The 24,114-nt window shown below is 46.0% G+C and overlaps 1 protein-coding gene across 1 annotated transcript in view; it reads left to right on the top strand.

Annotated features, from left to right (window-relative positions):
* LOC8028114 (mucin-5AC) overlaps positions 1-24,114 on the top strand; it is a 101,344-nt gene that overhangs the window by 4,129 nt on the left and 73,101 nt on the right. Inside the window, exons 3-6 of the mRNA XM_042290368.1 lie at positions 4,197-4,569; positions 12,902-13,201; positions 15,525-15,748; positions 18,615-18,806. Of these exons, the coding sequence (XP_042146302.1) occupies positions 4,197-4,569; positions 12,902-13,201; positions 15,525-15,748; positions 18,615-18,806 (1,089 nt within the window). The remainder of the gene's footprint in view (positions 1-4,196; positions 4,570-12,901; positions 13,202-15,524; positions 15,749-18,614; positions 18,807-24,114) is intronic.

The raw sequence follows: 24,114 nt of genomic DNA, 5'->3' as shown, positions 1-24,114 counted from the left end.
AAGAGGTGATGCCTTTATTTTATAAAACGTTAGAAGCATTACTGGGCATTTTACCTATGATTCCGCTACCTGGCAGCTGAAATGTTTTCCCCGAGAAAGTAAGTGAAAACAGTTTTTCTGTGCTAATTGTGTCCGGTCCAGCCATCCTTTGGGCGAGCTGCAAATAAACATTTTGCGTCCTAGATGGAAGACTTTATTTCTACCAAACCTCACTATTAATCGACTTGGATTTACTGTAAGGCAGCGTTTCTTTTTTACCAAGAAATCGTTACATGCCCTCGACGCCGTATTTGCGTTTCTATTTACAAGAATGCCGCCAGTTTAAAAACAATTAGGCATTGTTATTTTAACGATTCGTTCTTAATGTTGCACGCGCCAAAATTAAGAGTCAAACTCTCTTCCGTCATCTTGCTGCATCTTTTAAGAAAGTTCAAACGTGCCCAACGCAGCAGCTGATTCGTGCCCTGCGGAATAAAATTGAGTGCTGTGTTTGTTAATTTGTTTAGAAAAAAAGACAACTTGCTTACTTTCGTCCAAAGCAGAGAAAGAGTCACTTGTCGAAATCCACGCAAAGTTCAAGGAGAACGACGAAGCAAACCAAAGGGATTGACCTCAAAGCGAGTTCGGCGTTAGAGGTCAACGTCAAACGCCGTTCTGTGCATCTCGACGCAAGGCATTTACGAGTACGGACATTCTCTGCGCCACGTCAGTAGCAGTCGTATCCGGAAATAATGCTAGAACTTTATGCACAAAGCTATCGTTAACTTGTCTTTTCTTCTTATTTCGTCGTTTTCAAACAAACAGCGCTGGACATTCTGTCCGCTATGCGGAGCGCCAGTTCGTCTGCTTCTAGCGCAGGACTTTGCGGTGACATGAGAACACCGAGCCCTGGCTGGCTCCGATTGGAACAATAGTGGGTAGACCTCCAGGCGGCTAGCATTAAGGTCTGCCCGCTACCTTCTCATCGGAGACAATGAGAGCTCGACGTTATAACGCCACCGCCACCCCCAGACAAGAAGCAGACGAACTTGCGCTCCGTATAGTTTCTGACAGCTGAATAAGTAAGGACGCGCGCGGTTTATTGCAAGTCTATGCGGCTCGCTCCGTGACTAGTTAACCGGTGTTTTTACTGGCTAGTGCCGCAATCCCATTGTCTGCGGAGCACTATAAAGCTTTTAGGACTCGCGACGCTCTGAGCTCCTTAAGATGTCAGTGACCGTACAGTCATTTGGTAAGGTGAGAAAATTCAAATAATAAAAAAATATATTATCCTCAATCAGTAACGCCTGTATAGGCACGCCTAATTCAAAGCCAATTCGATATAAATGAATTGGGTCCTTGCATCAAATGAAAATTCCACGGTAAAGTCAATTTGGGAAGAGAAAAAGGAAAAAATTGGAATGGCCAAAGGAATAGCCCAGGGAAACCCAGCGAGGAAGAGCCCTTCAGTGCCCGACCCCTGTCCGAACCCGCTCTAGGTCATAAGCGTGCATCACGGCGGGTCCGACGGTCACTGCATGGCAGCCGTGAACCAAGCAGGCCCGCCGCATTGATTAGTTTCGTATCTCTCGGCTCCCACCCAGAGGTGGCCCCACAGTGGGGGCCCCTCCCAACTCGGGAAGACACAACAGGATATTCCCCTTTATGTCAGTCTTCGCCCTAAAGACACCGCCCTGAACCAGGGGCACTAGCCCCACTATGTACCCCCCCCCCCCCCCCCCCCCCGCCCCCCTCCTCCTAACGATAAGCCGCAGAGCCAGAGCTCGCGATCGTAGCCTCGTGATTCGTTCTTCGACTCTCTCATCGATTCATTCTGCGATCTCATTGGCTGCGTCGCAACATATTAAGCTAATCAAAACTCGCCACACCTTGCGTTTCTGCTCTTTTTGTCTACTGGACTGCGGAAGTCGTTCTAAAGGCCAGTTCAGACACTTGCGTTTGACTGCGGTGCGCTCGGCTACGGAAGCGCGACTGCGGACCGATGCGGACTACGCTTGCGGAGAGCTTGTACACACAGTTGCGTCGAAGCGCCGTCCGCCGCAGTCAAGAACCAATACGCCTCGCAAGTGGGCTCATTTTCGTCTTCTGCGCATGAGAAAGGAAGTAGCGGTGACGTCAGAACGCCAAGCCCTGATTGGCTGATCGCGACCCCCTATCTCAGCGTCGTCTGCTCCTTTGCAACGTCTTCTGCTCGCAACATCGTCTGCGTCTGTCTTACCTTTCCTGCGACTTTACAAGCGAGCTCCACTTCGCCTTTCAGAGAGGGCAGACGAAATAACTCGAGCGGTACGTTGTTTTTGTCTAACAACTAGCAGACGCGCATCAAGGAGAGTAGTCAAGGGTAGCGAGGTGTCCTGAGGCGCCGAGGTTTGTTTGCTGAGAACCGAGAGTGAGCGTGTTAGTGTCCGCAAGTTCCCTCCCAAATACTTTTTCCGTCCTTTCGTGTGCGGCGAGACCCCTCATTCTTTAATGGGCGTCTGCTTTACGTCTGCTAGTCAAAGCGATGGCTGCTTTACCTTTCCTCCGTCTGTCGGAGATTCACCGCTTTTTCACCGGCGAGAGTCACCGTTGCCTCGGGAAACAAGGAGATAACAACAGGAATAAATTGACCTCTTAATCTAAAATTGAGGTCAGCAATCAAAGCATAATACGAGAAGGGTTCACAAGGGTCGCGCGGGCATATTCCATTCAGCACGCCAGCCGGTCGTGGGCAGACGGTCGCCGAGTCGCGGAGTGACTGCTAGGCGTAACTGCCGAAGCTCGCTTGGTCTCGTTCGGTGGAATCGTGGCCATTGGAGCTTTTCCTGGGCGTTTGTGGATCCAGCGTTCTTGTTCGTCGTGGTCTGTTTCAAGTACTTTTTTCTTGCTGCTTGAAGTCGGGACGCGTGAGAAGCGCACGTAGAAAAATAAACGCCCGTGGGTCGCGACCGCGACGCTGTCGTCCATGCGAGCTTCGGAGCTGTCGTAGGATTTCGTCGTAACCTGCGCAAAACTTACGAAAATTTCGTTTCGTGAATACGAATTTGTTCTTAAGTTCTGTCTCACGCACATTTTTGGCGTAAGATCGTTTCGTGAATCTGGCCTTCCGAAAGTCGCGGGAAAGGTAAGACAGACGCAGACGACATTGCGAGCAGACGACGTTGCAAAGGAGCAGACGACGCTCAGATAGGGGGGTCGCGATCAGCCAATCAGGGCTCGGCGTTCTGACGTCACCGCTACCCCCTGCGCAAGAAGCAGAGGAACTTGCCCTCCGCATAGGAGCTTGCTATCGGCTCTTGCGGCGCACCAATCGAAACCGCGACTTGCAGAGCGAATGAAGTCAAGCAACTATGATCACAACGAACATGGCGGCGTCCAGCGGTAGCGTCGCGACTTTTCCGTGTCCGCCGGGGTTGTCGAGACTGGAACAAACAGAAAACCTCAGGAATCTCTTCCTAGACTGCGTGCGGGGCTACGTTGCACAGGCCGGCAGTGAGACGAACTGGCCCCTGGTTGTGCGGGCTACCACCGCGACAGCTCTGCACCGCGATGATCTTGCTCCAGCGACGGCGCCACCCCGGCCGCGAGTCTGACCGGCTCGTGTCGTAGAGCCAGGGGTGCGATTCGACGTGCATGATGAGCGCCTCCTGGTCGCTCACCGTGGGCTTTCCTGGCTTTTGTTGGGCTCCTCTTGATTCCATTCTGCAGGGGATGCTTGATCTCGACTCGACTACGAACACACGACCCTCACCGGCGCAGCAGACGTCCCCGACCGGAAAAACGGGACGAACCGGATGTAGTTGCCAGCGCCGCGCATGCGCTTCGGCGTTCTTTTTTTCGCGAATTGTGATTGGTCCACCGCAACCCACCGCACGCCCCTCCGCACTGGAAAGTTCAGCCTGGCCCAACTCTGCTGCGGTGCGTTGCGGAACGCCAAGCGTCGTCGGTTGCTAGGCGACCCGCTTCTGCAGTCGACCGCAAGCATGCCGTACCGCACTGGAACGCAGTCAAACGCAACTGTCTGAACTGGCCTTTCTGATGCGCGGTAGTTCTCTTCTGCGAAATATTCCAGACGGCGCATGTGTACACAGTCAAATCACGAGGCACTTTTTTGGCTCAGGTGCTAAGTGGTCGAAAGGTGTATAGCATTGCTCAAAACTCTCGTAACATCACTTTTTTTTTCTGTCCTTTTACCTGGTTTCCCCCGACACCCACAGGCACCGCCGTCGACACAGTCGTACCGGCGCCCGAACGACACGACACTCCGAAGCCGTTCTCCGAGCGAGACTCCGAGCCGGCGCGATTCATCCACGACGCGACGCCCCCGAGCTCCGAGGCCGAGGTTCCCGGCGCTGACATCGACGACGACGTCGCGTCCAAGACGGGCTCAAGGGGGCGCCGGGCCAGCCTCGACTCCGGCTGCAGCCTCGACATGTCCTGCTCGTCGGGCTCGGGCACCCCAGACCCTCCGTCGTCCACGCCCACCGTGACGCCGCCGCCGGAGTTCGCCGACACCCCGATCGCCGAGCGACGGCGCCGGTCGCGTCGCCGCACCGCCACCGACGCCATCGTCGCACCCGCCGTCTTCCCGTAAGCATTCGCGCCACATTGCACTTGTATTGCGGGGTGCGGTAATTTGAACTGGCTCGGCGGCGTTCAGGCTGATATTCGCGCCCGAATGTCCCCGATGTGTATTCGAAAAATCTCGTGAAGTCAGTCAACGCGGAGCGTAAATTTGTCTGCTTCTTTTGCAGGGGTTGTGGTGACGTTAGAACGCCGAGCTCTGATTGGCTCTGATTGAAGGACAGGGGGTAGACCTCAAGGCAAGCTGCCTTCAGGCCTACCCACTATCCTTCCAAGCGGAGCCAAGAAGAGCTCGGTGGCATTCTGACGTCACCAGAACTCCTGCAAGAAAAGCAGACGAACTTCCACTCCGCACACACAAATTTCGGCAATGTGATTGGCGCTTTTTCATGGACATCACATCACCTGGTTTACCGGGGGTGGGGGTCTTAGGTGAGAAGCTAAGGAAACACAAGTATAAAGCTAAGCTAAGGACGGTATAACTTTCTACACCCTACGATAGAGCTGCACTGCTGTACAGCCTTTGTCGGTTCTAGGCAGTGTCTCTTTGGAGACGACGTCGTTCGTCAAAGCCCCTATAGCGAAGACTAGCTAGCTAAATTTGAGTGAAGGTTTGTTGTCGCTTTTCTCTTTGGAGTTCATATGTTACTCAATGAGTTAATATCAACTACTATAATTTCTAAGCATATAGTTTTATATACTGTAAACGACTTAATTTTCGCGGACTCAAATTTTCGCGAATCGGGCCAAAGCTGCAAATTTGAAATTATTCGCGGGTTCTAATTTTCGCGAATCGAGCGTAGCTTCCGTAGTGTTCACATATTGCCCGAATTGTTCGCAGGACGTATTTCTCGCGTTTGTAGGCGATTCGCGAAATCCGCGAAAATTAGGTCCTCGCGAAAATTTAGTCGTTTACAGTATTCGTTATATGCATTAAAAGATGCCAATTTTGGTATATATTGAGTCGTTTTATATAAAGTAGTTTGCCGGTAAATATTTTGTGGATGTGCCTCTGAAACGTGTTTACTTGACGTGTTTTATAGTTTTTGTTTGTATAAAAGTTTTATATTGTAATGTTTAATATTCTGTGTCCACGTTGGAAACATTTCATGAAATAAGTAGGAATAACTATTACTCCGCGAATGCTTCGGTGTGAAATTGATTGCTGTGCAAAGTACCATAGTGTATCCTTGGCAATTACCAAATCTCGTACTTCGAAATTTCGTATCTCCGAAAATCAAATTAGCTTCTGCGTTCATATATAGCTGAGTGCTCCTGACAAAAACATGGCTTTAACATATTTCTTTTTTGTTTTACATAAATATGAGGCGTATGACCCGGACCATTATCGTGCGATCTGACGAGGAAACAGCCTACAGCGTGTTTATACTGTACCCAAACTTCAGCCCCCTCCCCTACCCCCCGTGAAGCAGGCGACGTCACGTTCCATAAAAACAAGCAAATTAGAGTGCCCAGATTCACCCGCTGACTTACATCGCAAGCTTTTCCACACACGCGCCCTGAACACGTTAAGCTGTTAATTAACGGTTCGAATGAATCAGCATATTTTCCTATCGTCTCAATGGGGCAGTCGGTTTCTTAGCTTAGCATGTCGGAGCCACCCAGTGCGGCATTTTGTCCCTTTCGGCTAAAACTAAACTGGGCCAACCCTTATTGCTCGCTGACTTTACACCGCGCGACATTGTCGTCGCTAACACAAAATCGGAGAATGTTTCGCGTATTACACAAAAAAAAGTTGACAGACGGCAAATTTTAAATTTTGGTAAGTACCTCAAATGAACTTATCCTACTACAATGAGAAAAAAAAAAAGTAAAGAGGTCGATTGCTTATTCGTGTTAAGAGTGACTTTCCATGTTCGTACCTGTTGACTGGTTGCTGCGATCTGTCTAAACAACTGGGAGAATAATGCAAAAACAGGATCTGTACTATATGTAGGTTTATGGCCTAGCCTCGCTTAGCAAAAAAAAAAAAAAAAAGAATGCTGCTCGCTGGTAATCAGTAAGTACACATTTACCATAGGGGGCCGGGTCATTTGTACGCGTAGGACTAGACCATAATGAAGGCAATATGGTACGAAGGCCATGGCACGGTGCGATTAATGCCATCCATGTTTATTTTTGTTATCTTATTTTATTTGTCTTATATTAATTTTGTTTAAACGCGCTGTGTTGCATGAAAAAGAGGATAAGATAATATTAACCTTTGATTGAACCAAGAAACTAATGAAAATTTAATACGGCGTGGAGGAGGTAGTAGCATGGTACAGAACAATAAACACTACTATCGTCTATTGCATCAAGGGTCTCCAGAAGACGACCCGTCCACTAAACATCAAAGCTCCGCCCACAAAAAAAAAATGCTTCTGCGCTAGTGGCTTTCCTCAGGTAAACTGCTCCACAGTGGGAGCTGCTAAACACCATACATCTGACATTTTCATAAAATACATACTGCGTTAATTCCCAACATGGTTAGAAAAAGGTCACTGCATCGGGGGAAAGTAGCGCCAAGCTCCCCGTGTGGTCGCCATTTTGGTTCTTGGAAGAAGGAGTTTTTCTTTACCTCTTCAATTTTGGTGACCCGATCTAAATTTGCTGGTGCCGGGTAGCTTTATGCAGATGTTTCTCGAAGACCGAGATTTTGTTTTTCACATACCGGCGAAACCGGCGCACATCTTCGCACGGCCACCACAAACAGCGTCAGTGGTTTGCGGCCTTGAAAAACATTTTTTTTCTTTTTTTAAATGAGCGAGAATAACAATACCATTGCAGGAAATCTTTGGAAATAAGCATGATTGATAAGTGGATCACATGCACACCGCCAAGGGAGAAGAACGATTTCAGTAGGACGATACTCCTCAACGATCTTGGTGCGAATGGTTCAGAACAATCCCTTTCAAAGCTTCGAAGATTTGAATGGACCGAAATGGCGATTGGCCATGGCAACTGAGACCGATCAGCAAATCACCTTGCGAGGTTTGGTCGCCCGTACGTTAGTATCTGTTCCTTTCCGCCTAGCAGGCAGCGAAGGCAATGGCGCTACCTTCCCATGTATCCAGAGGCTTTAGGATGCCGTTACAGAAGAAGCGCGTGTTTCGCGCTCTCTCAATTGAAGACGTTAGCAAATATTGCGCTTCTGTAGTTCATGTTTCTCCGAGAATAATGGGGCCCAGCTTCATCTGCAGATCTTACGTTAGTTACTAGATACGGTGATGTTGTGAAGCTAAATTCAAATGAATCTGCAAATATCCCATTCCTGGCGGAAACAGAGCGGCCCATATGCGCCGAGAAAGTGGGGGAGGGGAAGAGACGAGAGCGCTCGCGGGGACGTGATAACACCGAGCCCTGGTTGGAAGGATTAGGGGGTAGACCTAAAGCTAGCAAACTTTGTCTCCATTGCATTCGTCGAACGCGTTAGGACGCAGAAAGCTGGCGTTCGACGTTTGGCTTTCGGGTTCGAACGCTTTCGAGGAGTGCAGAAGAGCCAAAGGCAGCCAGCTGTAGGTCTACCCACTAACCCTTCGAATCAGAGCTCGGCGTTCTGACCGTCCCCTCTCGTCTCCTCCTCTCTCTCAGTTTCTCGACGCATAGGAGTATTCACTGGCGGCCATAACTGTGTGCGCGACTGCTGAGTGCGTGGTGACGGCGAGCTTCCACGGTTCTTTTGCAACGTGCATTCCGCATTAACAAATTGTAGGTCTTAGCAGACTATTATTGTTTGCTCGTTCTGAGCATGCGCTCTAAACATCTCCCCCGAATATGGCGTGCACTGAATGCCGAATACCTGCAGCATTTATCTTAATCTCGTCGTTTCACTTGACGATACTCGAACTGCAGTGAATGTATATATATATATATATATATATATATATATATATATATATATATATATATATATATATATATATATATTTTACGCAGACAGACGCCAGCTGTTTGGCGATATGCAGCAGCTATTGTCGCTTTTTTGCTTTTTTCGGCTCGTTTTTTCACGACTATCCTATGTTGCATTTACACGTCGCAGATTATTTCGCGGAAGCTCTTCCGTGCAGTTCTAGTATACGCCAAAGTAACAAACGAATAAAAGCCTGTTCTAGCTCAAGTCGGACTGGTTACACTAAAAATCGTCCGCGGTAGTGCACAAGGAAAGTAGCCAGCGTAATCATTCCACATTCGAGCGAGCGGTTTCTTAATTATTTCGGACTAAGTCTGGGGTGGAACACAAAAGAGTCTAAAATAGTATATGCACTTAATTAAGCTTGGCTTCCTCTCTACTGCAGAGACGAACTGCCAACAGTTTACACTGCTTAAAATTAATCGTTTTATTTCTTTATAATTTGTTTTCTTTTTTCACCTTTGTAAGTTGCTGTTTTTTAAGTTTATAGCTAAATAATAAAACAATATCATGTCTTAATTTTACGTTATAAATAGTTATATTTGTTCTGTCGCTTTGGAGAGTTTTATTTGTAATAAACTATTGCCTATTAACAAGTACAAGTTAATATACGGTATGTTTAGTTTTAATTCGAACGATATTTTTTGAGAAGGGAGAAAGTTAGACGAGCGCCGTCTTCACAATGTATTTATCAGACTCGGCGTTCATTACATGACATAATATTTTTCAAGGTAAGTTGGCTAATTAAATAACTTTTTAAAGTAACTTTTTAGTTATTGGTTTAAGGGGTCAGCCTACAATTGCAGTATTGACGGCAGTTACTATTAGTGGCCAAACCAATTCAAAAAATTTGCGACTGGTTATATTTGTAGAGATATTACAGTCCTGTTTCGTTAATATGGACCCCGTCAATTTGGATACCCCGCTGTATGGACACCACTTTCGGGGACAAACTGGGAAAATACATACATTTTTGTCTCTTTATTATGGACAGCTTACATTATGGACGGTTTTTTACGGGAACAAAGGTCTTTATACTAACGAGACATCACTGTATTGATAAATTTTCGCACTTTTAGTGCGATTTAAGAATTTGAAGCGAAAAGAGACCCCTCAAGCCCTGCCCCACAAGGACATCTAGAAATATACTAAAAAATTGATGTTAGCTAGTCGGTTCAACATACTGAAAATATCAAGCGCAAAGCGAGAGACAAGGGCACGAAGTAGACGGGACAACACAATGCACACTTAGAAGAGTGACGTACTCGTTCAAGTCACGTCGTCTCGTATGTTATCGGCGCCACCACCAAGGAATCGCTGTTGAGATGGTGCCGACATAATTGAAAGAACTTCGCCTTTCTTACAAGCGTCATTGTTGGCAGGTCTTGTGGGGTTCTTATAGCGCACTTTTTTTAAATCGGGCTAAAAACGTGAAAATCTATGAATTTCTCGATCAAAACCTATTACTTTTTCGCAAACATTTTAATTGGTCTCGCCTCTAATAACAATTGACGTCACTTAGGTCCCTATCACACCGAGGAAACAGTAGGACAACTCTATCCGGCAACACGAGAAAATCGTGTTGCCGGCGACCCTGTCGCATCACGGCAACAACAACAGTCGGGCAACACGTTGTTGCCACACCACAACCGTGTTGGCCGATTTGTTGCCCGACCGCCCTGTCACACCGCGCTAACGGCGGGGACAACACGGGGAACACTCCGCCACCTTGATTGTTTACCTTCGTTCCTATGCGGCGCGGCGTCGCTGGAAAAGTGACTCTACAAGGTGGAAGCGCTTTCAAAGGGCCGGAAATTACCACGGGACGACATCAACCAGTGACTGTGATTAGAAAACTAGACAGAGGAAGTATTTTGCACCCTTCACTTTATCAAAATGTTCTTCATTCGCTAACAAAGGGGTTATTATTATAATACAATTAAATGTAAAGGTGCAAGCGAGCTGGACAAGAATGACGAAAATAATCCCTGGAGAAGGCGAACAAGAGGGACAAAGGACAAACACAAATCTAAGCGATAAAAGTGAGTTCGCTGATATATGTTCCGGTTTTACGCCACTGTAGAAAGTGTTCCTGTCCGGTTCTTTCTTTCATGCAATTCTTATTCCTGCCGTAAAATTGAATTAGCACCGGCATTACTCCAAAGCGTCTTTTGTAGCGTGGTGTAGAGCTGAACTCACATTGGGGGGGGGGGGGGGGGGGGAGCTTAGAAACCGCGATACCGAAAGGATTCGCCTTCATAACAATCGGTGGCATAAATATTTTTCAACGCTGCCTATTTGCCTACTGCCTCCTATGTGGTAGCTTCATTCCCCAAAACGTCCTGAATAGTTTTTAAACAAATCAAGTGTCTGGTAGCGACTATTTCCAAGTTCCACGCATCAACAACCACGATCAGATTGCTCATTTAAATGCTTCGATTTTTTTTAATCTTTGCGTTCATGGCGTTTCTTTATTATATTTTATCAGCGAGCGAGTTGGCATGCGATTGTATTTCACTAGCAGTCATTTTAGCTGGTCCTTCGGCAGTTCTAATTTCAAAACCAGTCTCAACGTTCACGACCATAGCTTTGACCATTTCTACAATCGCTTTCCGTTATTACGCAGTAAAAACATTCATCAAATTATTTTAGCTTCACGCCAGCCTTAATTATTGTGAAATATACGTTACCCAAGCCTTTATTTCTGTAAGACGTTACTGATAAGGAACTAGCTCGGCCATCGAAGCTATGTGTGTTGTAATGTTGCCGGCCCGAAATTCGCTCAGCCAGCGATCAGGGCAACACACGTTGCCCAACACAGGTTGCTGCTGTTTTTGTTGCCGAAAGCTGTCATAACGAGGCAGCATTTTTGTGGTCGTTTATGTTGTGCTGCTGTTGCCGCGATGTGACAGGTTTGTCGGGCAACACGGGGAGCAAGCAACAAGTTCCCCGACTGTTGGATAACGTGTTGTGTTGCTGTTGCCATCGTGTTGCCTCGGTGTGAGAGGGCCTTAATGCAATTGCAGCATGACCCCTAAAGCCAATGAAATAAAAAGGTAAATAGCAGATTTTAGTTAGTTAGCCAAATTATCATGACGATTACCTTCTCATCTAATGCACGCCCAGACTGATAAATACATGGCAAAGACGGCACTCGTGTAACTTTCGCACCCCTTTTTATTGTGTTGAAACTATAATTAAACTCTGAATTAGTGATTAGCGTTGACTAACAGACACACAATGATTGCACAGTCATATCCGTATGTTACATGCTAGTCTGTTAAGAATGCATATCTGAGTATTTTTTATACTCTTATGCGTATTTCGCTCTCTGATCCCTGAACTAACAAATAGAAACTTCAATCCTGCTCTTTCGGGTTTTCTTTATTCGTAAGTAAAACGAGGTATGGTGTGCCGTGCATCTCACTTCCTCGTTAGACTTATGCTTGACTTAACGTAATCCATCTGAGGAAAACCAACACTGAAACGTGTCGATTTTAATCCTTGGCCCGTCGCCCCCGTCTTTTATTCACCTTGGCGACTAACTATAAAAAGGATTGGACTTGTGATTGAAATTTCCTTGTACTTAAGCGCGTGCGAACGCCATCGCCCCTAAGTTCGTTTTCTGGTTCAAAGATCACGAGGACGAAACCGCCAAATCTCTTCACAGATGAGCTGGTGAACGATCAATGCGATCGTCCACTAACTTGCCTGTGAGTTAACTCCTATTTTACCAAAGCCCTTCAATAGTCGGGCCAGAAGTAAAAAAAAAAAATTGAAAGGATTAAGAGTCTACTGAACGAATCCGAGTCTCCAACTCGCTTAAAGTGACCTTGGAGTTTATTTAAAAAAAAGTATATACGTGCACATTCCACGCAAACCCGACTCATTTGCTATCAAATAATGAATGTGCAATTTCTATCTTTAACGTGACTAGACGAAGTCATGCGTACGTATAAAGAAAGTGTTTGCCAAAAGCACAGTGGGTTCTATGCTGATTGTAGATTCTTCAGAATAAATGTGATTTGGGTGGATATCGTATTGCCTTACCTTTTCATGCATGTTTCTCGATATTGTTCTTTGAGTCGAATTTCCGTTCGCCAAGCCAGCACATTTGTTAACATCAAAAACAAGACATCAACCCCCCCCCCCCCCCCCAAGACATCAAAAACAAAACAAAAAATTACTCGATATATTTCAAAGCAGTCTTGACCTAACAAAATATACGAGGAAATAACATCGCGATTTAATTTCGAGATATCACGGCATTGGAGATCCACCGTCCACAAGTAGACACGAGTAGAGAATCATACGGATCCACAACAATCTTTCTTTCGGAAGACCGCCTTCCCTCTTATCGGAGTCGCAATCCCAGCTGTTCCTTTACATGACCCCACGTTGTCCCAACCCCCGTTGTTTCTCCAGTCCGACCAAGACGCAGATCGCCACGATGGCCCCGACGCCCCGAGGCTTTCCTCCGCGCAGCCCCCAGGGACCGCCGGTGTCTCCGGCCAAGAAACCATCCGGCATCCCGAGGCCCCGCACCCCGGACGCCCCCGCCGCCCCCTCGAAGACGTCGGCCCCTTCGGACTTCAGGGTCAACTTCAGGATCGTGCCGCGAGGAGAACCCAGGGGACGAGGGACGGCGCAGCAGTCGAAGCCAGCAGCAGCGAGTTCACACGGCGTGTCCCGCTCGGAGAGCTGTCGGACTGCTAGGGTACACGGGTGAGGGACTTTTAAGCTGCGGCCGCACTGCAAACAGAAATCCTAAGTCGTACAAGACAGTCCACAGACACCGTCTGAGGCAGGTGTCTGCCTTCTATATGACGGTCCCTTGTCGTACTGGTCATACACACACTTAGAAGAGTGAATAGTTGGGCGAGTTGGTGGGAATTCATCGTAGGAAACAGCGCGAAAAACGGAAGAAAACGAAGAAGAAACACACGGGGCGAGAGCTGACTATCAACTGAAATCTTTTAATAGGAAAGCATACGAAAGCGACCACTCATCTTTGGTAGTACGTCCCGTTCTACATATCACGAGACAATTCATAGCAGCGTGATGGCACGTCTTAAACGCGATAAAAAGTTATATGAAGCTAGCCCAAAATCCAAAAAGGCCACACCACTATCCAGCAGTACCAAAGGCGGTTGGCTGACACAGGAGGCTCTCGTCTTTTTTATTTGGTAGGCCTATACTACCTCTTTAAACAATTGGTCCTTGTACTTGAACATAACTTCGGTGTCATTCCATCTTGGCTCACAGCCACTCATGCACCGTTGGAACAGTGCATTAGATACCTTCCTCATGCGGGCGGGTATATATTGGTCAAACGGGGCGCTGTTTGAATACCCGTTTAAAAAAGCAGCGGAGTTCATTGAAGGGGTGTGCATACTTCATCTTGCGATGCATTGCCGCGACTGTGAGTGTGAGCCAAGATGGAGTGACAAGACGGAGTGGCATACTACCGAAGATGAATGGTCGTTTTCGTACGTTTTCCTATTAAACTATCTCAGTTGATAGTCCGCGCTCGTCCCGTGTGTTTCTTCTTCGACCTCGACATTTTTCAGTACTGTTTCTTACGATACAAACACTGTCTGCAGACATGTTTGAAGCATGCATACATACAAGGCAGATATGTTTCGAACTCGCTCGAGTAGAGTCAGCAGATAATTAGGACATGATGTCTACAGCAAACACCGTGTCGCATGCGTGATGTGTGAACAGTGGGACTGCAGGGTCTAGGGCGACGCTTTGGTAAATGGCTGCAAGGTACTTTCTTCCGGAAGTATACCTGCATCTGCGTAGGAGAACATAGTTAAGAAAATAGACCGATCTCACCAAGCGCTCGGCGCATGCATGAAGCCGCAATAACTTCAGTTCACGGCACGCAGGCGGAGTGCCCGAGGCTTCGCTGCTCTGCGTTTTCAGAGCTCCAGCGAGGTTGTCGCACGTGCAGGAAGACTAAGGTACCCTCGATGTATTTCTGCAGCGCTGTCGTAGCGAAACCGACTGGTGAGATCGGTGTATTGCTACAACAATTTTAATGATGATTAGAATAGAGAACTCTAAAGTCGGAATTCTGCATACAGATTCTGCATACAGAAGTCTGCATGCAGATTCAAACGTGAGTCACCACGAGGTCCGTGCTTCGAATGCCGACTGGCAATGAGTTCAAGGAGAAACTTGTGCACGCGGCATTCGAACCACGGATGTTGTTGTGACTCGTCTTTGCGGACTGTATTTTGTATGGTGTATGAGCAGAGTGACCGCGGCTTTAGGGATTAGGTCAATCAGGGAAAGAGCAATCATGCGGGAAAAGGAAACCCTGTGGTGTAATAAACAAAATGCGAAACGGGAGAGCTTATTTTAGGCTTCCCGTTTCGCACATAATGCAGGAAACTTATTTCTAACAATGTCTTACTATTAACATTTAATGTAAGAACATTGGCACTATTTACGCACGCTTTTAAGTATTAGTGTTGTTACTTCACGCTTGCTTCATTGGGTGACAAAAAGCAGCATAAATGACATTGATAATTTTCATTTAACAAGAAAACATGTGCCGAATTTCCTACAACAGTTAAAAAAAACACTAATCTATGCCTAGCGGTCTGCCTGGCATGAGGTACCAACATTGGGGTTTGTTTTTTTTTTTTTTTTTTGCAATGATTATGTTAACATTTTTTTCCCTTTTTATCTTCTCTCTTCTCCCATTAAAAACGCAAAAAAGCGAGTAAACTCATTTTAATGTTATGGTTGTTTCCATTCATCGAGATTAATTATATGACAAAATCCTCATACGTATCCAACATTCTAACACATGGGACCAAAGAGGCCAAAAGGACACATATAAGCAAGGACACACGCACCGTTTCATTATTTTTTTTTGGTTTGAAGTTTTTGTTAGTTTTTTATGGCGAGCTCACCTGCGCGCCTGCTTTTCTCACGAAGTTTTCTTTACTCGTAAAAAGTATTTTAGATGTAACCAATACTATCGTTATTCGAAGGGCAGTTAATAAGCACCCTGTGTCCTTCCCTTCCTAAGCGCGGGCCGTGGCGGGGTCGGCGGCGGTGTCCTCCCGACGTCGTCGCTCTCATGGGACCGGAAGATGTTGACGTCCCCCTCGGACCGCTACCTGGACGACGCCGAGCGAAGGTGCCGGTCCCTGTCCCGCTCCGGGAGGCCGCCCTCGGAGCACCAGGTGGACCCCGAGTGGCTGGAGATCGCGCGCCGCAGGAAGGCCGCCGGCGTGGACTGGGAAAATCTGGGTGCGTGTCGGCAACTCGAGCCTTCGCAGTAAAGACACCATGTATACGCTTATTCCTGGAACGCCATTTTGTTGGTCGTTGCACGGTCGCTTGATCACTGCCGCTTCGTTACGGCCCGCCGCTTCGCCAGAAGACGCAGACACGGGCAATACTTTTGTGTTCCTCGGGCCTCGCGACGCTCCCGTTTGGTAGCCGCTAGTTGCACTGGCCAAAGTCACTCGATGTGTTTGTCTCACAAGTAACGTAAAATGCATAAAAACACAAGACCAGTGCCTCGGGTAGTCCTTGGAAGCAAATGGCGGCAGAGCACTCGGTCGTGGCACTTGTCTTGCGTGTTTAAGCAACATTATTTGGCAGTGCATGTAAAGGCTGGTTTATAAAGTTGGTATTTTGTGAAAGTGGCCAGCTGAACAGAGCAGAGGAAAATGCACTCATAAAAAAAGATATAAATCCACATCGCCTGGCTAACAACGCTTTAATGCTTATTTGATTCTTTTTCATTTCTGATATGGTCTTCTTTATTTTTGCTAGTTAGTCTTCCTCCTCATATTTATTTATGGTCATGTGCCCAAGGTGTTGACGCAATATTCTTCTTTCTTACCAATGGCTAGGGCTTCAATCAATGCTCGGTAAAGTTGGTTTAGCGTTCACTTCAAAAATAATGAACCAACTTGCTCAGCTTAATGGGCCATGAAACGATTTTTCTGTTTTTCCTAAATACTACTCAGAATCAGTCCCTAAAGTTGATAACCGAATGAACTTGCCTTAGTTTAACTTTCTAAGCAATGTCAGTCGGCAAATAAATTCGAGAAATATGAGCATCGTTCATCCCCTCAACTCGGAGCCAGAACAAGCGATCCCGCGGCCTGGATCTCGTCCCATGCCGCCAAAGTTAATCATACACACGCGATGGGGTTGGCAATGTAGAAAACGCGTGCTGAGCTCTAGGCATTGTTCGAGTTCGGCTGTTCTCATCACCACACTGGTTGTACACGAGATACTTATTACCCGAGTGTCCATCGAGAAATTGATTGTTACGAGTCGAAGTCGATAGCTCACGCTGTTCTCCTGTCCAATCCATGAACCGCGCTTGACTGTCGTCCAGGCAGGTGGTTTCGATCCCACAATTACGGCATTAATCTTTGTAAAGGCAAGACTAAAAGAAATAGTCCCCTTTTATCCTCGAAATTTCGCCACTGATTCCGCTTCTGAATAAGTGGCGGCCCGTGCGAATATACTTGGGCCAGACTAGAACCAGTACGCCTCTGTTAAGTTGTAAAGTCATGAACATTTCAACCCGATATCGTTTCATGACCGTTTTAAGCCCGTAACATGCTTTACACAGTTCCGTTCGCTTACTTTATGGTTTGTCACGAGAGCTTACGTCTGCTTACGTCGAATGTCACCGGTACATCCGTGCTTCATAATGACCGTGGCAACCAATAGAACAGGTAGATTTGCGCGCGACATACGAAGCTCGGATACCTCGGTTATTCATAACGTAACGTAAAAAAAAAAAAAAAAAAAAAAAACGTAAGCAGGCGGCTTTGTGTGAATGGGCCTGAAGAAACGCCAAGGGTGAATTTTATCAAGGGATTTTTACACTGGCCGCAGGTCAGCGCCGCTAGGCTAAATACTACTCACTCCGGCTGACTTGAGCACTCTCGTTTCTTATCTGCAAAGTAGCCACTGGGCTGGCCATCCCCAGCGGAGCTGGAACCAAAATCGAGCGACCGTGGTCGTTGTGAACAACGCATTCTCGGTCCTGATTGGGTCGAATGCACGATGAACTCTCATAATCGTGCATTCCTTGCAAAAAGGAATCGGTTTTCGGCAGAAAATAACAGGGGGCTAGTTCCAAGCATGTGGTGTGAACAACGACCGGCATGATTGCGTTTTGCGAATACTCCATGTAGGCTAAATACTCCCTCTTGTCAGCAAATCTGTCGAAGAATGAGAAGTGTGAATGGAGCTATGCTAAAGGCTTGGTATCCACTCGCACGTGTGCATGTAAAATACTTTCTAAATCCCCGTCTTTGTAAAACACAATTAATTTTTTTTATTAATACTAGCCACCATTGTTTGAATTTTATACGGACTAATTTTTGTTTGTATGAAGGTACTTATGTTAGTCTCACATACTGTGCACCCGTATAGTGAAACCACTGAGCCCGAAATTCTTTCTTAGAAATGTGTTTTGCGCATACTAGTCAAGAAACAAGACAGAACTAGAGCATTAAGTTTACGCCATCATTTAGAGACAAGTCGGACGAAAGCAAATCAGTGGACCACGCCCAGTATCTTTTTGAAAAGCGAAGCTGTTTTAAAATTCAGCTCGTCTCAGTCGTCACGCCATTTGCTTGGCTCTATCCGCATAGGCGTCATCTTTCAAGTTGTTTGTGGTGTTATCAGATGCACAAACGCGAGAGTGGATCTATGCAAAACACTTAGTTTACACGACCATTCGTGCAAAGAGACATCTCCATCCTTCGAGCAAAGCCACACAGAGCACCTGAGAGAAAGCATATCCTCAAGGTATGCATGGCTCGCAATAACATCATATCCGCTTCCGCTGCGGTAGCCTTGCTGCTAAGCACTTATTTCTTATGGAATATATTTTGCTCGACCGATTTCGTTGTTCTGGAGAAGAACAAGCAGTGATGACCACCAGCATGGCGAGGCGACGTCAGGTGAAGCCATGTAACACTCCTACCACTAAACTGTACACATAAGCTGACTACATCAAGTTTCCGGCAATGTAACTTATTATCTGCGAAGGGCTAACCTTAGTGCTGCAGTGCCGGCCGCAGCAAGAGCGCTGCCCAGTGAGGTGAGCGGCCCGCGCGTGCGCCCCCGGTTGTTGCAGAGGCCAAGATGAAGGAGCCGCAGAGCATCTCGTGTAGCAATTTGTCCGAGAGCCACATGCTGGGCAGGGTCTCGTCGCTGGCCTCGGCGGACCGCCTGGGGCTCCGCCTGGTGCGCTCGGCCAGCGCACTCTACCCGCGCATCAAGATGTCCCGCTACGAGCGCCGCCTCAGGAGGGACAACCGGAACCCATGTGAGTGCCCTCTCCTTCACCCGCGGGCGGGACCTGATCTACGCATGCGCGTGACCCGTGAATGGCCTCTCCTCGTGTTCGCTCGTGACCCCAACAAACTGGAGAACTGTCGTTATAATATTAATAATAAGAATAATATAATGTTCTTTATTTTGGTGTACAAAAACAACCAAGAAGGCCTTCATTTTGGTGCAGCATCACTCTAAAAAAAAAAAAACGTGCGTTTACTTTCCCGCACAACACTCGGAGAGCCAATCACCGAAACTTATGGAGGCAGCTCAGCGAATGACGAGGCCGAAAAATACGTTTAGACCAAAAACGCAGTCTGAGTTGTGACATTAAGCAATGCAAGAGTGACGTTTTGCATAGCTTAATGTCATAACTCGGACTGCGTTTTTTGGTCTGAACGTATGTTTCGGCATCGTCATTCGCTGAGCTGCCTCCGTAGGTTGCTGCGATTGGCTCTCCGAGTGTTGTGCGGGAAAGTAGACGGACGGGCTTTTTTTTAGAGTAATCGTCAACAAGCAATAAAGCATGAAAACGAAAACGTTTACCATGCAACAAATAGAACAAATTAAGAGGTAGATAAGTGTTCATTCAATTGGCAGCGGTAAAAAGTAGTTGATGACGAAATGTCCAGGGAAGGTGGAGCGGTGGTCTCATGCAATGACTGGATCCGAGAAAGTGGTGAAGTGTTACAGGGCAAGTAAGCATAACAACTAACAAAATATCTAGTTGCATGTACAGGAACATGAACAATAATTTTCCCAAGAAGCTGCGCAGTATCAAATGCCCGATTTTTAATATTATGGAGAAACACAAAGTCTCGAACAGTACTTCTGGTACACGGTTGCATACGAGTGCATTTATCTTTAACACCGTTACGCACTTTACAAATTTTATACTGCGCTGCCTTGGCAATGGCGACTTTTATGAGGTTCGTATGCGGACTCTACAGAAGGCTGTGTATTAACTAAAAAAAGGCTAGCTGAGATACAATTGCGTCTGATGAAATGTCTTAGTAAATAACCGGATACAGAATCATTTTGTAATAGCCTTGTGCTACCTCTTGTGGAAAATACTGTGGACTAGACTCGTCGTGAAAAAGCCGCTGTGAATAAGATTTATTCCATTTCATCTTAGGCTTAACGGAAGGCGATTACGATTTGTTTGCTTAATATTGTACTTTTCGGGCTTGCGAGTTCTTGGGTGCATCGGGCAAGTCCTGTCTGAAACGGAGAGGAGTCGCTTAACAACCCGAAACGGCTTGACCCTATATTGATAGTGAGGAACAGAATTAACCTATTCCTTTCAAGTTCCTAAAATTCTGTTCAATTCGAGGGTGATTCATAAATAAGATGCACAAATGTGTTTCCAATAAAGCACCTAGGTAATTAACTTGGTCAGCATTGTTCAGAAAGTGCCCCCGTGGAAATAAATTATCCACGGGGGCACTGAGTAGGGACGTCGGAAGACCGGTCTTATTGCGTAGGGCTTAACAAATCATACAGGTAGTACGCTGGTGCTCCAAATGTCAAATAACCCTTAAAACTGCTAAACGCAAACTTGTTTCATTTACCCGTAAACGATCCAACTCAGACTTCACATATTCACTTAACGATTGGCACAATCGCAGCTGTTTCTGCTTACCCCTACCTCGGTGCTGAACTAACCCTTAACCTTTCTCGAGTAGCCCATATTAACATGATTATCGCTAAAGCATACCTTACACTAGGTTACTTGAAGCGCAATCTATAATCTGCACCCCCTCACCTTCGTGAATTATGTTACACAACAAATGTCCGCCCGAAATAAGAGTATGCATCCGCCATCTGGTCCCCTCACCTAACCTCTCTTATAATCACATCGTATCTATTCAAAATCAAGCTGCTCGTTTCATTTCACCATGATACTCGCGTTTTCATATCATAAGTAAAACAAAATAATTCAATTTCATTGCAGGAAACCCGCCGTACAATTTCTCTTGTATGCTTAATCAACAGACTATTATACAGCCCCGGTGGAACTCGCTGCTCTCCTCTAGAACCACCTAATTAATAAATAATCACGGAACTTTAACACTAACAGCTTCAAGCGTGTTTTTGGGACAACATTTGCATTCAACAATTCTTTCTTACCCCGTGTCATCAAGCTCTGGAACAATCTTCCCGAAGCCACAGTGTCTATTGCTGATCATAACATTTATCGTTCGAAAATCACAACCATTATTTTAGCGCAAATAACTGTGTCAGATCCTTTGATTCATTCGATCATTTCGGGTAGGTGGAAGCCAGCTCGTTGTGTTTTTGATTGAATATTAACTGAATATTGTACGTCCCTGTTTGCAACATTTGAGATAATATTAAATATATGTGTGTTTCGTTTTTTTTTTTTTTTTTTTTGCATAATACCTACTTTTTTGATAATTATAACTTCTACTGATACCTGTGATATTGTATTGATGTTAAAGTTGCCACGCGCGTCGCCGTGTGAGCATGTGCGTGGTCGAATGGTTACCGCCTTTGGCTGTTACGCGGAGGCTCCACTTTTGATTCCATGGAGTGGAATGTTCTTTTATTTATTCTTTCAACTTGGCGTTCTTGTAAGTTCGAGAGCATGGTCGTTTGATTGAGTTACAAATGTTTTACGCGACAAAAACCTGCAGCGCTCGATCCTGCTGTTCCGCCGACAGCGATGCCTACGACGCTAACCTTTCTCTATCTTGTTTTGTGCACAGGTTCGCTGCAATAAACGTTTAGGTCCTCCAGTTAATTCGCCGCCCGATTATTTGTCATTCCTCACAATATGCAGTGCGGTATGTGCCGTACTTTTCTGTTCATGTTTTTATCCAACTGTATTGTCTTCTCCCTCCCCTCTCATGGATCCGTCAAAAGACCTTACAGGTATTTTGAATAAATGAATAAATAAATAGAACTGCGAATTGTATCATGGAAGTCGGCTAGCTTCCCGCGTAGACGGTACCCGAATAGGAGCATCATGATCTGAAAACGGTGTGCATGCTTTCTGCCCTAGAGCGTTCACTGATCAACTCTCGTTTCGACTCACTCCAGAACAACTTTCCGTAGCAATCTATGCTTGTCTTGGCGCACAACCAGCTGGGGTGACAATTCAACCCACGCCCTCGCACTTTCTGCAATTGTGGATTGCCTCAAAATATTTCTCCTGGTTATTTTTTTTTTTTCGTTATTAGTGTTTTGGGCAAAGCTCACCACCGCATTGTTGACGCCATTCAAGTTCTCAGAGAGGCTCCGCTTTTTCTTCCTTCCTTTTTCCTTCATTCCGCGAACGAAAGGTCGAAAGGTGACGTCACCGCAGCGTCCCTTCATGGCGCGCATACGGAAGTACTTGGCCACCGTTCCCACACTTGATGCACGCAACCTCCGCACCGGCGGCAAGCATCGTACACACGCAATACCCATCGTACCCCCTTCACACTAGCAAACGGTTGACCCCCAAATGACAGGGCAGAAACCCCGAAACGACACGGCGACTGTCTCACGTCTTCCTGTCGGTTTCGCACGCTGCCTTAATTCTGCTTCGTTTCAATTCTTTTTTTTTCTTTTTCGTTCTTTTCTGGAGAATGTGCTTCTTCGTGTTTTTGTGTCTCCGCTATACTTTGAGAAACCGGCGTGCAGGTTCTAGGAGGCGACCGGTTTTGGGGTATGGTACACTCTCGTGCGTGGAGACGCAGCTGCTGACTTGTGTGAACCGTTCATCAGAAGACGTACGCCAGTTGCACGTGGGCATGGCTGTACCGCCATCATTTTTGAAGGGTAGGGGGTGAGGTGAACGCGTTTGTCTAGCTTATACTCGGAACGGGCCAGAAGTTTGGGCGCGTCAAATTTTTTGTCGTATTTTGATGCCTGAAGACATTTTTTTTTTAAATATCAGGAACCTTTGCATGCATCCACGTAGATTTTTCTGCTTCTCTTTGAAACTCTGTAGATAGCTACTAGCGTTTGCTTAGGTAAACCTTACCGAAAAAAAGAAATCAAATGCTGTGGTTGGCTTCCTAGAAAACATGAGATCTGTACGAAAAGCCCAGAGTAACCTCATTGCTAATTAGCAAGACTATTAGGTCATCAGCCGTGAACAAATAAAAAAGAGAGCATTGCGAAGAAACCACCCTGTGCCTATATCCCCGCAATCAATGTGTGTGTGTGTGTTTGGTTCAACATCATTCTGGGGGGCGGTCCCCTTCAATTTTTGTAACACTCACAAAAAAAAAAAAACCCTGAGTGATTTAAGTTTATATATATATATATATATATATATTTTTAACAAAGTAATTGACTCCGACGCCTTCAGGCTGTGTGAAATCTGCGTAGCCTGCGCATTTTTCAGAAAACATCTTTAGGAAGTTTGCTTGTGCTGGATACAAAATCTTAGACTAAAGTATTCTTTCAATCCGCAGAACCTCTTATGGTTCGCCAGCCTCGAATTAATAGTGACTTAGCTTCAATTAAAATAAATAGAATATGCAGAGTTAAAAATAAAAACATTCAATTCCGGTTTTTCAACGCTCCGCTTCAAAATGTCCCTGCTTAGCTTCTGCGGCCATCGCCTGCCCAAACAAGGAAGTCCCCCGAGACATTTGAGATCGGAAACAGGACGCTGCCGTGGATAACAATCGATTAAAAATGCTAATGTGCAGTATTATCTTTATCTACTGGGTTGTCGGTAATAGAGTGAGATATATTCTGTAAGCGAGGCTTGCGCTGGTGTTTCTACTAAAAAGATTATCGTTTAAGGAAATTTTGAAACTTCCCATCAACTGAAGAGAACAGCTCTAATGATGGTGATGGCTAAAATATAAATATAATACTTAAAAAAATGTATGTTACTTGAATAGTAAATTTATTTTGTGGATCTCGATGGAATTTTTCATAGTATATATGGGGATTTTAATATGTGTTTTGCGTGCTACCGAGTTACTTTTTTATTTAGCTAACCACGTAAATACCTACACACAGCATGTGATAATATAATCGATGTAATTACCTCGTTGACACCTTTCGAGGCAATTAAAATAAATAACGGGGGAAGAGTGGGCTGCGCATAATAATCTTGGATTTGAAATTATTTCCTGCTCAAATTAACGCCCCTCCGCTCTCGTGCATGTGGTGCGTCTGGGTGTGTTATTTCAAGGATGCTGAATTTTTTCTTGATATTACGCGAGTTACTTTAGTTCGCATAGCGCTCTGCATGAAAGCAGACAGCGCATTTCTTGCCTTTCCTTTACTTTTTAATTGGGTTCATCCTTTGTCTTAGAGTTAGCAGATTGGGT

Source organism: Ixodes scapularis, unplaced genomic scaffold (genome assembly GCF_016920785.2).
Source record: "Ixodes scapularis isolate PalLabHiFi unplaced genomic scaffold, ASM1692078v2 PGA_scaffold1__304_contigs__length_218370807, whole genome shotgun sequence".
NCBI classification, from domain to species: Eukaryota; Metazoa; Arthropoda; class Arachnida; order Ixodida; family Ixodidae; genus Ixodes; species Ixodes scapularis.
The sequence above is the reverse complement of the archived record's forward strand: the minus strand, read 5'-3'. Positions and strand labels throughout refer to the sequence as shown.